The sequence below is a fragment of the Phyllostomus discolor genome, chromosome 5, assembly GCF_004126475.2.
Source record: "Phyllostomus discolor isolate MPI-MPIP mPhyDis1 chromosome 5, mPhyDis1.pri.v3, whole genome shotgun sequence".
NCBI lineage: Eukaryota > Metazoa > Chordata > Mammalia > Chiroptera > Phyllostomidae > Phyllostomus > Phyllostomus discolor.
The window spans coordinates 64,262,475-64,279,469 of NC_040907.2; the positions used below are offsets into that span (position 1 = coordinate 64,262,475).

At 36.3% G+C, this 16,995-nt stretch overlaps 1 protein-coding gene across 2 annotated transcripts in view; it reads right to left on the reverse strand.

The window, feature by feature from the left end:
• The window catches only part of SYDE2 (synapse defective Rho GTPase homolog 2), a 48,780-nt gene that overhangs the window by 15,168 nt on the left and 16,617 nt on the right, over positions 1 to 16,995 (reverse strand). For both annotated transcript variants that reach the window (XM_028511917.2, XM_036026365.1), the window contains exons 3-4: positions 14,609 to 15,711; positions 7,975 to 8,101 (exon numbers count right to left, since the gene is read on the reverse strand). In XM_028511917.2, coding sequence (XP_028367718.2) covers positions 7,975 to 8,101; positions 14,609 to 15,711 — 1,230 coding nt within the window. The remainder of the gene's footprint in view (positions 1 to 7,974; positions 8,102 to 14,608; positions 15,712 to 16,995) is intronic.

Sequence of the window (16,995 nt, forward strand, 5' to 3'; positions counted from 1 at the left end):
GTAATCTTGGGTCCTTGCCTTTCATGACTTCAAATACTTCTTTCCAGCCCCTTCTTGCCTGCAGTTTCCTTTGAGAAATCAGCTGTCAGTCTTATGAGAACTCCTTTTATGTAACTGTCTCCTTTTCTCTTGCTGTTTTTAAGATTCCCCCCTTATCTTTAATCTTGGGTGATGTAATTATGATGTGCCTTGGGTGTGTGCTTCCTTGGATCCAGCTTCTTTAGGACTCTCTGAGATTCCTGGACTTCTTGGAAGTCTACTTCCTTTGCCATATTGAGGAAGTTCACCTTCATTATTTTTTCAAATAAGTTTTTCATTTCTTGGTCTTCCTCTTCTCCTTCTGATACCCTATGATTCGAATGTTGGAACATTGTCCTGGAGGTTCCTAAGTCTCTCCTCATTTTTTGGAATTCTTGTTTCTTTATTCTGTTCTGGTTGAATGTTTATTTCTTCCTTCTGCTCCAGTTCGTTGATTTGAGTCCTGGTTTCCTTCCCTTCATTGTTAAGTCCCTGTATATTTTTCTTTATTTCACTTTGCATAGCCTTCACTTTTTCCTCTATTTTGTGACCATACTCAACCACTTCTGTGAGCATCCTCACCAGTGTTTGGAACTCTGTGTCTGATAAGTTGGCTATCTCTTCATTGCTTAATTCTGTTTTTGGAGCTTTGATCTGTTTTTTCATTTGGGCCATGTTTTTTGTCTCAAGGGGCCTATTATGTTGTAAGGGGCAGAGCCTTAGGCATTCACCAGGGTGGGGCAACCCACGTGGCTACATTGTGGCGCTGTATGTGGGGGAGGGTCAGAGACGGAACAGTGCCTCTTGCTCCGCTCTCAGCCAGTTTTCAGTCACTTCCCCAGCTACCCACAAGAAAATTGGACCCTTCTGGTGCTGATTTGTGGGTGGATAGGTTTGTGTACATTCTAGGACGCTGTGGGTCTCTCCAATGAACTCTCTTATGAGGCTGGGGATTTCTTCTGCTGCTGCAACCCCCACAGGTTTTTACAGCCAGAAGTTTGAGTCTTTATTCTCCTGAACAGGACCCCTGGGTTGTGTGATCTCTCTCTCTCTCTCTCTCCAGTTTTCCTCCCAGTTTATCCGCACGCAAATGTGAGACTGCCCAGTCTGCCAGCTGCCACACCTCACCTACCCAGTCCACCAGCCACTGCCTTGCCGCACATCCTCTCTGCCCTAGCTGCCCGTCTCTGCCCCTACTACCGCTCTGGATAAATGTTTGTTCTCTAACTCCTTAGCTATCAGACTTCCACACAGTTTCATTTTCTGGCAGGTCTGGTTATTTTTTGTTTTTAAATTTGATGTTGACCTTCTTTTGGTTGTAGGAGGAAGCAAAATGTATCTACCTATGCCTCCATCTTGGCTGGAGGTCTTTGAGTTAGTCACTTTAAAACTTCCCATAAAATAAAGCCAAGCCCAGATAGTTTTTCTGATAAATACTACCCAATATTGAAGAAATAATTAATATCATTTTTCACAAAGTCTTCCCCAAAATAGGAAAGAACATTTCCCAACTCATTCTACAAGACCAGCATTACCCTCATACCAAAACCAGACAAAGATATCACAAGGAAACTACAGGTCAATATTCAGAAATATAGACACAAAATATAGAAACAAAATACTAACACATTAGGAGTTCCAGCCAAGATGGAGGTGTAGGTAGAAATTCTTCGCTTCCTCGCACAACCAAAAAGAGGATAACAACCAATCTAAAATCAATAAACAATCAGAACTGCCAGAAAATCAAACTGCACGGAGGTCTGACAACCAAGGTATTAAAGAAACAGTCAAACAGAACAACCAGACTGGTAAGAACCCGCAGCAAGGTCAGGAACCATGCGGGCAGAGCCAGCTGAGAGAAACTGTGATGAAGTGGTAGACCACGCAGTCAGGGCTGGCTGAATGGGAAACTGAGACTCAGAGCTCACTGTGGACTACAGTGGTTGCCGCCATGGGAGAAGCTCCCAGTCTCACACAAGAAATCTTTGGAAAGTGAGCTACAGTGGAGCAGGCAAGCTGCATTGTTCCCTTTCTGGCCCCTCCCCAACAGGCAGCCCACGGCACAGCAAGGAGGGCTGCCCTGACCAGTTGAACACCTAAGGCCCCACCCCCTTACAACTTAACAGGTGCACCCAGACAAAGAAATATGGCCAAAATGAAAGAACAGAGCAAAGCTTCGGAAAGAGAGCTATGTGACGAGGAGACAGCCAAACTATCTGATAGAGAATTTAAAGCTCTGGTAATCAAAATACTCACAGAACTGATTGAGCTTGGTTGAAAAATGAAAAAGACAAATGAAAGATACCCAAATGAAATAAAGAAAAAATATTCAGGGAACCAACAGTGACAGGAAGGAAACCAGGACTCAAAGCAACAATTTGGAACAAGAGGAAGAAATAAACATGCAACTGGAACTGAGTAAAGAAATAAGAATTGAAAAAATGAAGAGAGGCTGAGGAATTTCAGGGACAACCTGAAATGTTCTAATATATGAATTATAGGAGTGCCAGAAGGAGAAGAACAGCAAGAAATTGAAAATTTATTTTAATAAATAATGAAGGAAAATTTCCCCAATCTGGTGAAGGAAATCAACTTCCAGGAAGCCTAGAGAGTCCCAAAGAAGGTAGACTCAAGGAAGTACACACCAAGGCACATCATCAAGTTATCCAAGATTAAAGACAAAGAGAGAATCTTAAAAGCAGCAAGAGGAAAGGAAAGAGTTACCTATAAAAGAGTGCCCATAAGACTAGCAGCTGGTTTCTCAAAAGAAACCTTATAGGCAAGAAGGGGCTGGAAAGAAATATTTGAAGTCATGTAAGGCAAGGACCTATATACAAGATTACTCTACCCAGCAAAGCTATCATTTAGAATGGAAGGGCAGACAAAGTACTTCCCAGATAAGGTCAAGTTAAAGGAGTTCATCATCATCAAGCCTTTATTATATGAAATGGTAAAGGGACTCATCTAAGAAAAAGATCAAAACTATGAACAGGAAAATGACAACAAATTCACAACTATCAACAAACAAACCTAAAAGAAAAGACAAACAAAGAAAACAAAAACTAAGCAAACAACTAGAACGGGAACAGAATCAGAGAAATGGACATCCCATGGACAGATTTCAGTGGTGAAAGGAAAGGGAGGTATAGAGGGGAAATGGTACAGGGAAGAAGAAGCATGATTGGTAGGCATAAAATAGATGGGGAAAGATAAAAAATGGTATAGGAAACAGAGAACTCAAAGAACTTATACGTACAACCCATGGATATGAACTAAGGGTGGGGGGAATGCTAGAGGGCTGGGGGGTGCAGGGTGGAGGGAGGATAAAGGGGGAGAAATTGGGGAAACTGTAATAGCATAATCAATAAAATATACTTAAAAAACAAGCAAAATACTAACACATTAGATTCAGCAAGATATTAAAAAAAAAGGATAAATCATCACCAAGTGGGGTTTATCTCTGGAATACAAGGTTGGTTTAACATCTGAAAACCAATTAATGTAATATACTATATCAATAAAATAAATGAAAAAAACCACATGATCATTTCAGTAGAAAGGAACTCCCTTGACTTAATAAAGGGGACCTATGAAAAACCCATTTCATGTCATAACTGATAGTTATAGACTGCTTTTTCCTAAAATCAGAAACAAGATAAGGATGTTCATTCTTACCGCTGATACTCAACTATTATATTAGAGGTTCTAGCAAGACAATTAGGCAAAAAAAAGAAATAAAAAGAATCCATTTTAAAAAGAGGGAAATAAAACTCTCTTCATTTGCCAATGACAATCTCATATAGAGCAAATACTAAGGAATTCACTAAAAAACTAATAGAACTAGTAAACAAGTTTAGAAGGTACAAGATCAATATGCAAAAATTGGTTGTGTTTCTATCGCTAAAAATGAACAGTCAAAAAAAATTAAGATAATTCCATTTATAATAGCATCAAATAGAATTACTTATTCAGGGTGGGCTGGGCAGAGGAGGGCAAAGAGGGAGAAATTGGGACAACTGTAATGGAACAACAATCAAAAACAATTACTTTTGGATAAATTTAACAAAATGGTACAAATCTTGTACTCAGAAAATTAAAAAGCACTTATAAAAATGATCTAAATAAATCAAAAGCTATACTTTATGTTAATAGATCAGAGGACTTAATACTGTTAACGTGGCAATATTCCTAAATTGATTATTGATTTAATGCAAAACCAGATAACTTTTCACAGAAATTTACAAGCTGGTTCTAAAATTCCTATGGAAATGCAAGGAACCAAAAATAGAAAAAAAAACAAAAATACAAAAACAAAAACAAAAAAATCCAACAACAAAAAACAGGGGTGTCCAACCTTTTGGAATCTCTGCACCACACTGGAAGAAGAATTGTCTTGAGCCACACATTAAATACACTGCAACATGTAATTATAAAAAAATCTCATAGTGTTTTAAGTAAATTTACGATATTGTGTCGGGTCACATTCACAGTCATCCTGGGCCGCATGCACCCCATGGGCCATGGGTTGGACACCCCTGCAAAAAAAAAGAACACTGGAAAACTAACACCTCCCAATTTTAAAGTTTACTACAAAGCTTCAGTAATCAAAACAGTGTGGTAATGGCATAAAGACAAACATACAGATCAATGAAATAGAATTTAGAGTCCAGAAATAAACCCTCACATTTATGGTCAATTGTTTCTTGACAAGGTGCAAAAACAATTTAATAAAGAAAGAACAATGTTTTAACAAATGGACTCTGAATTGGTCATTAGTATGTTAAAACAGCTTAGGATGATGATAAGACTTTGGTTGGAAATATAACAGTACAGAAGATTATCAAAGTCTTTACTGAATAAATGGGAATGCCCAAAAGTTCTGTAGATGATGTTAAATAAGGAAGGTTAAGGTGATGTAGGAATGTGCCATTAGCCCCAAAAAAGCTTCATTCCTCAAGAGAGCATAAGTTTCTATTAAACAGTGAAAGGTAATCTGGAAAGTGCACACTGGGGAACCATGAGAATATTGACCAAACTTCTTCTTTGACATAATGAAGACATATGACACATACAAATAATGCTTGGCATTTCACAGTAATCAATACATGTTAGATGTACATGGTGATGAAGATAAAAACACTTTGTGAACAGTAGGCATGCTATAACTGTTTATTTCCATTCCTTAATCTATATCATATGATCTTTATTACCATCATTAGTTTTGCAGTCTAAAACTATCTACAATGAACAGCAACATTTTGTGTAAAGAAAACAGTTGAATTACAATTAGTGGAAATAAAATTTTCTGTAGCTACCACGTAAAGAACTACTAACCCTCTAGCACATACTTTAAAAAAACAAAAACAACTCCATGTGTTCCTTGACAAAGCAAGACTTGTTAGTTCTAACACAACTCAGTATGCCCTGGGAGTGTGAGACTTGTCCTATCATGCATTTATATTAAATTACAACCTAAATGATCTCTACAAAAGATAATGTTATAACTTACTAAAAAGTATATTTCAAATATCATTATCCTTTATATAACTAATGTTAAATGATCATTAATATAAATGGAATTTTAAATTAATCTAAGTTCAAGATTACTTACTTCACTATCATTTAAGGGCAAATAATGGAGAATTACTAACCAATACTAAGCCCTTAAAGTGTGTTCAATGCACATTATGGTCAATGAAATAAAAGTTAAGTTTCTTTTCTACAAGCAAAGGGTTCATAGGGAAAAAATTTTTTAAATTTTACAAAATGATACAGAGAAGAGGTATTTATGTATGTTGTGACAAAGAAAAATATAACTACTCATCAACCTAGAAATTAGCTATATGGCCTTACCCCCAAAACTAAGTGGCAGACAGGAACATCTTAAGTCATATTTCCTTCTTAACATCTTTCATTTTGGGGACATAAAAAGCCTAAGTCTGTCATGACAATCTTTAATGCTATAGGAGCTACTTAAGGAAGACTTAGAGGAAATTTATGAAGTTTATTTAGTGCAACACAATAAACTTTTATCATGTACTTGAAAAATGCAGGCAATTAAAGGAAATAAAGAAATGGTTCTGACTACATCTCTGAAACTGCTCTGTAACAGATACTATGAAACCACATGCCTCTCACCTTCATTAAAGCACAAAGACTAACTACACAGGGAAATTTTACTCATCTGATGGTGGGGTACAGATATCATCGCACTAAAAAATACATATATTTTAAACATATAAATATTTTATATATTTTAAAATATTTTTATTTAAATATATAAATATTTTATATTTATATTAAAATTTTATATATTTTACATATTTCTATTTTTAATAAATATATTTAAAGTATTTCATGTATTTTAAAATATATTTATATATAAATATTAAGCACATATATAAAAATTATATACATAAAACCATTCTAATCATTAATACTACTTCTACCTCCTGGAGGCAGACAGGCAGGCTGATTTGTAGTATCTTTGCTTTAGTCCATCACAAATTTCACCCTGTTCTCTCTGCCGAGAGCTCTATCCCTAAATCTTCCAGTGGCTATAACTCCTTATCATATAGATAGGTCAAAGCTTGAAATGCATTTCTCAGAGTTTCTTCTCTGACCACTGTAGTACCGGAGTCACCAAGCCAACTACTAACTCCAATCAGCATCATGCCTGCTGCCCAACTATCACCAATAAGTTACTATCTCATTATTCATTGGTTTCATTACTGATTTTCCCCCCAAGACACTGTTTATCTCGTTCATTTGTCCCTGGTGCCCAGAAGAATGCCTGGTATGTAATAAATGTTCAACAAATACTTAGTAAGTAAATAATTTCCAGATATGGATAGATAAGTGATTAAGTGAATTCTAGTCATTCCTGTGCACAGACTTCCCTTCTCCTTTGGGATTCTCACTTTAATCTCTACTACCACTATCATGCTAGCACCCCAGAAGTACATAGTGTTAGGTTTAAAATGCCAGTTCTGATTTGGAGAAAAAAATAAAAAATAACCTTTCAGATTTTAGCCTTTAGCAATATAACACAAAGAAACAATTTTTTAAAGTTTTTTTCTAAATACATAATAACCAAAAAAGATTTTAGAATTACACATATTCACCTTAAATAATTGGTGATCACCATTATTCTTACCTTTTTTTCAGCTCTTCTAGTTACCTGTATGTTTCTAATGTGGAGTGCTGTTATAAAACCTAGTACATGGAAAATCTCATCCAACTAACTTGGAAGGAAGGAAGGAAGGACGGAAAGAAGGCAGGCAGAAGAGGAAAAGGAGGCAGGAGGGGAGTGAGGGGAGAAAAAAAGGGGAAAAAATGAAGTTGGGCAAGAGAGAAGGGAAGGGAAGGGAAATAACCAGGTTCTAACTCTGCTGTTTCTAATGATCCTCACTGTCAGTTCTGGGTGCCAGTGTGAGAAAGCATTGCAGCCATCTTTCACCACTGTCCAGCCTACTGCCTTCCTCTTAGCAAGTGCTACAAGTTCTATAATTTCCCATCTCCAAGATTTTGCTAATAGAGTGCCCTCCTCCAGACTTTGCCTAAGTACAGATCACATTTTAAAACAGTCGGGACCCTGGCTGGTGTGGCTCAGTGGTTTGAGCACCAGCCTGTGAACCAAAGGGTAGCCAGTTCGATTCCCAATCAGAGCACATATCTGAGTTGCAGGCCAGGTCCCCAGTAGGTGGCATGTGAGAGGCAACCACACACTGATGCTTCTCTCCCTTTCTTCTTCCCTCCCTTCCCCTTGAAAATGTTTTTTTAAAAATAGTCTGAGGTATCACCTCCTCCAGGAAGTTGTCCCTAATTTTCCCAGAATAAGTTAAGACTTCAGGATAAAACCAAATTAAAGTTAGGCTAAAAACCAGTATTTTAATTCTCTTTCCTGCAGATGTAGTCTTTCCAAAATGTGTACATAAAGTTAAACCTATTTATTACCTGTTATCACATTTACATCTGGGTATTGGTTTTCACAGAGAACAACAGCTTTGCTATCCCTCTCAAAAGCCTCTCGAAGTTCTTTCTTGACTGCTGCCGAACCACATAATCGGTACAGGCCGACTACCTAGAAATAAAATCATGGCCATACTGTGGTAAATTTGACAAAGAGAAAATATAATAGTATAGTATGTATAAATCATACAAGCTTGGCAATCAAATATGTTCTAATCGCATTAAAAAGACCTCAAATAACAGCTTTTGAAATTTCACTATCGACCACATTTAGTTTTAATAAAAACATTCTATTCTTTCATTTAAATTCAAACAATATACTGACTTCTGTAGTGCTGTCTACCTTAAGCAAAAATGCAATCCATTCCCTTTAGTGTTATATGCTCAACCAGCATCTCCATGCTAAGACCAAGCCCTTTGATGTCTTTGCTCTGGAATGAAATACAGAGCAAACTCATTTGCCGTCACAGTGGTTAAAACGAGGGTTTTGAATTCATAAAGTCTCACTTTATCACTCCTTCCTTGGTGAATTTGGGCAAGTTTATATTATCTCTTTAAAATTCAATTTATTTACCTATTTTGAAAAGTATATAGCAGAAATAAAGTTCCAATGTACTATTTGTGTAAAATTATTTTTTCAGGAAAAAAAAGATTCTCAGGAAGAAATAAAAACAAACCTAGGATTTAAGAAAAAGATTTTATTTACTTGTTTTTAGAGAGAAGGAGGGAGGGAGAAAGAGGAGAGAAACATTGATATGCAAGAGATACATCAATAGGTTGCCCCTTGGACACCCCCAACTGAGGAGGACCTGGCCCACAACCCAGGGATGTGCCCTGACTGGGAATCAAACTGATGACCTTTCAGTTTTCAGGCCAGCACCCAATCCACTGAGCCATACCAGCCAGGGCTAGGGTTTCTTTCTTTAATTTATCAAATTAATTGATTACAGAGTGATAGAGGAAATTCAATGAAATATATTAGAGGTAATAATAAAACCTCCAGTTCAAAATGTATATAAGATGCACAGATACTACCCATCCTCCCCTCAACTTATATTACAAGGGACTGTTTTTTAAACAACGTTAGCACATACAGGTTCTAAAATATTAAGTCTTAAGAAGACCACCATAAATTCACTGAGAAAAAAAATCAACATGATATCTGTATAGAGAAAGCATGCCTGATGAAGCAACCAAAGTGTTTTAAAAGAATAAACCTTCAAGAAAATCAAGGAAAATAAGTGGTTGGCATCTACACTTCCATATCAAAGACTATTTAGCAAGTTCAGTCACCTTGAATTGAAGAAAGTTATGGATACAGAAATTATGTCAATGCAGAAATAAAGTAAAAATAACTGATAGAACTGGAACTAGAAATCACTTTAAAATGTTATAAATGATCTAGAGGAAGGAGTACACAAATGAAACTTCCAGGTTTCCTTATGGCACTAACCTCTTCTGAGTAATTAAATGACTGACAGAACAAACTGCAGAAGATGGGTCTCTTTATAGGATAGGGTCAATAAGAGATACAGAGAAATGTTATCCAACATATTTGAGGTGATAAGCTATTAAGTATTAATTGAAAGGTAGTAAGGGACCTACAACTATTTCTAAAAGAAGGTAATGCAAGGTGCCATTATATTCAAAAGGATCAACATAATATGGGAAACCAAGTGATGAACTGAGAAGAAAATTCAGATTTCCAACTCCTGTCCACATTCACAGTGCACTCATACTGAGAAGAGCATGTGCTATGCTAGTCACATCACTGCAAGAAAAACATGGTAGAACTATAGATGGTCAAGAAAATAAAACTAAAATATTAAACAGAATCAAAGAAAATGCCATCACTTTAAAAGAAACTAACTTAAGTAGAGCCCTTCTTGTGTTGGCACAATAAGGGCCACAAAATCCCATAAGATGTATCACCTTGAACTTGAGGAGATGAACCAAGAAGAAATTAAACAAAGTAATACTTTTGGGGGGGGACAGATATTGACAGCCTTTTTTGTTGTTGTTGTTCTTTTCCAATTATATTGATTATTGCTATTATAGTTGTCCCAATTTTTATCCCTTTGCCCTCCACCCAGCACCCCCACTCCCTTAGGCCATCCCCACACCATTGTTCATGTCCATGGGTCACACATATAAGTTCTTTGGCAGTTACTCTATTTCCTATACTATACTTTATGGACCTATGGTTATTCTGTGACTACCAATTTGTACTTCTTAATCACCTCACCTCTTCACTCATTCCCCCAAACCAGCACCCTATATGGCAACCATCAAAATGCTCTCCATATTCATGATTCTGTTTTTCCTGTTTGCTTAGTTTGTTTTCTAGATTCAATCATTGATAGATATGTATTTATTGCCATTTTACTGTTAATAGTTATGATCTTTTTATTTTTCTCAAATAAGTCCCTTTAATATTTCATATAATAACAGTTTGGTGATGATGAGCTCCTTTAGTTTTTTCTTGTCCGGGAAGCTCTTTATCTGCCTTTCAATTCTAAATGACAGCTTTGCTGGGTAGAGCAATCTTGGCTGTAGGTCACTGCTTTTCATGGCTTTTGAATATGTCTTGCCAAACCCCTCAAGCCTGCAAAGTTTCTTTTGAGAAATCAGCTGACAGTCTGATGGGAACTCCCCTGTAGGAAACTAACTTCTTTCCTCTTGCTGCTTTTAAGATTCTCTCTTTATCTATAACCTTTGGCTTTTTCATTACAATGTGTCTTGTCATGGGCCTCTTTCCATCCATCTTGTTTGGGATTCTCTATGCTTCCTGGACTTGCATGTCTATTTCCTTCACCAAATTGGGGAAGTTTTCTTTCATCATTTTTTCAAATAAATTTCCAATTTCTTGCTCTTTCTCTTCTCTTTTTGGCACCCCTACGATGTGAATTTTGGAACACTTGAAGTTGTCCCAGCGGCTGCTTACTTTCCTTGTTTTTTTTCATATTCTTTTTTCTTCTTGTTTTTCTGATTTTTTTTTGTTGTTTTTTTGATGTTGTTGTTGTTCAATAGCTTATCACCTCAAATATTTTGGATAACATTTCTCTGTATCTCTTATGGACACTATCCTATACTGAGACCCATCTTCTGCAACTTGTTAAATCAAATAATTGATTTGATTCTCAGCTTTATCCACTCTCCTCATTTCCCTGTATGTTGTTCTTTATTTCAATTAATATACCCTTCATTTCTGACTGGATCTTCTTTATGTTGTTGAGGTCCTCACTGAGTTCCTTGAACATCTTTATGACCAGTGTTTTGAACTCTGCATCTGCTAGATTTCTTATCTCCATTTTGTTTAGTTCTTCTTTGGTATTTTGATCTGTTCTTTCATTTGGGCCATGTTTCTTTGTCTCCCCACTTCGGCAGCTCCCTATGTTTGTTTCTGTGTATCAGGTAGAGCTGCTATGACTCCTGGTCTTGGAGGCATAGCATAATGTAATAGGTGTCCTGTAGCGTCCAGAGGCACTATTACCCAAGTTGAGTACTCAAGGTGTACCCTCCTCTTGTAGTTGAGCTTTGATTGCTCAACTACAGGTCAATGGAATTTACCCAAGCCAGGCAGCTGTAAGGACTGGCTGTGACCACTGACCACCAACTCTGCCCTCTGTGGAGGATTAGCTGTGCAATGGCAGGGTGGTGGTGCTCTGACATGGTCTGTAGCTGCCCACTGGGTATGTTGGCTCTGCTGTTTCCAGGTGGTGCAGGCCAAAGTCAGCCCCCACCTATGTTCTGTCCAGAGCCACCCTGCCTGAGCTATAAAGCAGTCTGAGATTCTTGCTACTTGTGCTGGGCTTAGAGATTCCCAGTTGAAGCCAAGCTGTGAATCTAGGCTGGCTGCGGCTAGTGCTGGGTGTATTGCCCCTTAGCAAGAGGTGCAGGGGCCAGGGGTTCACTGAGGCCAGCTGTTACTTATCTGATAGGATTTAGGAAGTTGTGAAGCATGAGCCAAGACCAGCTATTCATACAGAAAAGTCATAGGCAATAGTTTGGGTGGTCTCTTAAATTGGATGGGTACAGAGGGCACAGAAAAGCGACAGTGGATTCTGACCAACTTTCTGTCTGAGAGAAAACTATCCTCTAGCTCCTGCCTTGATGCCAGACTCTTCAGCTCCTCCCTGTATGACACTGGTACCTTTCAAACTACTACCCAGATGCTGGAGGTCAGAGGAAGTGAATATGAGTAAGTCCATGTGTGAGTTCCTTAAAGGGAACTGCTTGGGTCTCTAGAAGTTTTGTCCACCACTCAATCCCCACTGGTTTTTTTAGCCAGAAGTAACAGGGACTTTTCCTCTTGGCACTGGAACCCTGGGCTAGGAAGCCTGGTGTGGGGATGGGACTCCTCACTCCTAAGATATCCCTTCTAAATTTTTATCCACCACACATGGCTGTGGGACCAGCCTGTTCAGTGTCTCTGACCCTCCTACCAGTCTGGATGGATGTGGTTTCTTTAATTCCATAGTTGTCAGACTCCATTCAACTGGATTTCTGATGGTTCTGAGTGATGGCTGTTCTATATTTTAATTGTAATTTTGACGTGGTTGTGTGAGGAGATGACCCATTTTTATCTATGCCACCATCTTGACTGGAAGTCAAGAAAGTAATACTTCAATAGTAATAAATTAATGGACTGTGTTATCCCAAAACCTGAAATTATAATCATATTTTTAAAATTGGATTTTTAAAGGAAAAAAATCTAATATAGATATTTCAAGGAAAGGATATTTCAAAATATATCCCAAACTTCAGAGTTTAACATCTTAAATCAAACACTTGAAGTACATGCTTGATGCCATCTGTACTAAATGGACCATCAGTATTATTTCTACAGTAAATTTTTCTATTGGCAGCCTTCAAAGAATTTTTAAGACACCATAGACTATTTTTGCATGACTATCAATACCTGATTTTCATGGTGAAAAAAATGAGAACAAATACTGGCTAAAAAGGCAAACAAAATTTAAACAGTATACTAGTCTGTAAAATGCAGGTAGACTGTGCCTCTTTTTGGAAGGCTGGGTGTGGAGAGAAGCAAAAGAGACAAAATAAGTTTTTTGTAAAACTCAGTTGTACATTGGGACTATAAAAAGTACAGTCCCAATGTACAACTGAAACTTATTTTTTAGTTCATTTAAAGTAAGTCTTCATTAAAATCGATCTTCCTGAATTTTAAGTATACAAATAAAAGACATTGCTAAAAATGTTTTCTTAGCATTTAAAATAAGGTACAACAATCTTATATATCTGCTCTTTATAAAATATTTTAGAATATAAACTATAAAAGTACAGTGCTATTTGAGTTACTTTCATACTCAACTATAAAAGTTTCTGTTTAATAATTAGCTTTAAAATCTGCCTAATCTCCCTCACCTCTTTATATGCTGCCTGAAAAAAAAAGTAGACGGGAAATTGAGAACCTTAAGAAAAAAGTAACTGGACCAAAAGTTGGATTAGAAACTAAAGGCCTCACTCCTACATAGACAACATTAACTCAACTTGATGTATCATATATCTGAGAAGAGATTTCAAAAGTTCAGGTGCTCTACCTTTCAGCTTTAGGGAGCTAGTGCATCTATTTTTGTAGATATAAGCAAAGAAGACAAAAAAGATTTAATGACTTTTTCAATATCACACAGTTATTAATGAAGAAGAAACCAGAATCTGTTTCCTGAATCTTAATGCAAAACTCCATTAACTTACCCTGTTTCTATGCTTTCCATAAGTTCATAATAGATTATTTTAAATTTCTTTCTATATATAAAGAAACCTCAGGTTTTGTGATATCTACTCTTGACATTTTTAATCAACGTTAAAAATTCTGATAGCACTAAAGTAGAAATACCTCAAAACATAATGATTTTTAGGCTTAATTTATGTTGCAAAAATGAGTATGAACAATTACTTATACCTCAGAATAACATCCTCAGTGATATGCTGTTTCTCATTGTCATAGTCTGCATGTATTAATACAAATAAAGAAAAATAAGTTCAACTACCTGGTTAATATTTGCATATCTTGTTATAAATAGCACCAGGCTTTTTGTTTGTTTTAATAGGCTGCTTTGACCTTCTTATTTAAAAGGAAAAGAGAATAAGATGTGTTTTTATTAGTAGAAACCACTCTTTATCCTCCATGCTATCCCAAAGTTATGAGACAAAAAAGCTTATGCTTTTCAAAGAGTGGGACTAAGGGAGAGAAGGGAATAAGGGCAGGAAGTTAATTTTAGGAGTGAAGCAGAGTTATTAGATTCTCTGTTGGAACTAAACCATGGAGAAACATTACTTAAATTAATTAATTATTTGCCTATGTTATCAGCTCTGGCTTATTCTAGGTATAAGGCCCATCAGCTCTGGATTACAACATAAAATGTGGAACCATCTACCACGCTCTCAATCATTGCCAACATAGGTTAAGGTATGAATTATACCCTAAATAGTAACGTAATAAAAATAAACAATAGAAAAGAAAAATGTCTAAATTAGATTTTTTTACCTTTAATTCCTTCCCCGAAATTACTACAAATAAATTTAATTAACTAATTAATTCATTAAGATAGATGGATAGATAAGGGGATAGTAGAGAAACTGAGTAAAATAATACCTGGCAGCCTCTCTTTACAATTTCCGTAATACACTTCTGTATCAGGAGTGGCACCATCAATCCTGTATTTTCTTTCTCTACAACTTTTCGAATATCAACACCAAACACTACTGGTTCTCGATTTATATCTAGTCCATGAAGAGAATTCTCCCACTGTTCCAAAAGAGTCACTTTCACATAAATAAGACCTCTAGGTTCAAGTTTGACAGCCAACTGATGTGTCTTTGTTACTCTGAATAAGGTGGGGAGAACAACAGTTCCATGACAACACACTCGATTTTTTCTTGGAGTAGGTTCCCAACTGAATACTACTAATTTCAAATGCTGAGCATTTTCAATTTCTATGTTGAAAGTGTGATCCATGTCTAAAAATGTTGTCCGACATGTAAGCAAAGCAGTTCTTGCTTTATTTACTGAATCTACCTGAATTGCACAAAAAACATCCTTTGAATCTATCCGAGGTGGTTTTAAATCCTCAGCACCATAGAAATGCACACTCATGAGCCCAGATATGTACTGTGAACACTTAGGTTGATCAGAAAAACTGTAATGTCTAAAAGCATCAATGTCAATTTCATTCTTGCTGCAGCTGCTTGGGATTGTTTCTTTTCCCTTTCCAAATTTGTTTTCAGATCCAAGTTTCCTAGATTTAGTTACAAGTTCAGGTGAATCTCCATCACTGAGATAACCACCTCTGCAGGAATACTTAGAACTCATAGAGGTTTTCTTCTGGTAGCTGTGCTGAGAAGATACACTGGTATCAAGATGGTACCGACTTATAACATTCCTCTTAGCAGCTGTGGTTGTGTTCCCAGAAGGCAGAATAACTGTATGATGAATCTCTTGACAGTTACATTTAGACAAGGAAGGAGTATTATCTGGGCTGTTTATATAATTCAAGTTTCCTTTAACACTCAGTTTCCGGCTAAGTTCTGGCAACCTTTTCATTTTCATGGAGAGTTTCCTCACAGTTCGTGGAGATTTTATTTTATCTGGGAAAGACCAATTAATTGAACTGCCTTTTTTCACAGGGCTAGGGTTTGGAGAAGATGGTTCTATAACTCCCCATTCAGGTTTATTTGTAGGAACTAGGATCCCAGGACCTTTAAAAAAAAGAAAAAAGGTATTATAAGTTTATATATTTTGATTGATACTTTATAAACCACCCACTTAACAACCTCTCACATGGACAGAAATTCCTCCCTTGTCTCATCTCAGTGTTAAATTTAGGTGAATCTTTATTACCATGTTCAAGCAGAATAATAAGGATCTCCAAATGGCTTCTAGGGGAAAGAAGCATCTCCCTCTCCATCTGCTTTTCAATTCTGAAGGTTTGGAGAGGATAATATAGGTTCTTGTAAGATCTTTTCCACTGTAACATACTTCAGTGAGTATGTTATTTTATAACTATAGTGTATATGAGAGGAAACTAGGAAAGTTCCATATTTTAATATAGTAAAATATTTATTTTAACATATTTCCTATTTAAATGTTTATTTAGAAATTCTACTCTAATGTAAGAATGTTTCCTCTATATTTATAATCCTCTCAAAAATAAATTTTTACCTAGTGATTCCACTTCTGGGACTAGATCCCAAGAAACCCAAAACACTGATTTGAAAGAATATATGAACCCCTGTGTTTATTGCAGCATTATTTACAATAGCCAAGATTTGAAGACAGTCCAAGTATCGATCAGTAGATGAGTAGATAAAAAAGCTGTGGTACATTTACATAATGGAATACTACTTAGCTATAAAAAAAGAAGGAAACTTTACCTTTTGTGACAGTATGGATGGACCTTGAGAGTATTAGGCTAAGTGAAATAAGCTAGTCAGAGAAAGACAAATACTATATGATTCACTCATGAACAAAATAAACAAACAAAATAGAAAGAGATTCATAGATACAGAAAACAGACTGAAAGCTATCAGAGCAAAGAGGGGATTGGGGGGCTGGCCGAAAAGGTGAAGGGATTCAGCAAAAAAAAAAAAAAGCCTCATAAACACAGACAACAATATTGTGATTACTAGAAGGAAAGTGGGTTAGGGAGGGAAAAGGGGGGAGAAATGGTGACAAAAGGAGACCTGACTTTGGTTGATGAACGCACAATGCAATATACAAATGACATTATAGAACTGTGTACCTGAAACCTGTATAATTTTATTAACCAATGTCACTCCAATAAATTCAATAAAAAAATTTTTAAGTAAATATATAAACATACATATGGTAATAAACACAGAAAATGTATCAGGGAGCCATATAGTAAATCCTCTTTTTTGTTTTCAGAAATCAATCTATAATAAAAATAATCTCCTCTTAAAATAATAAAATGAAATTTCTCACATAGTAATGCTAGTTGAAAAAGAAGTTAAAGTTAAGGA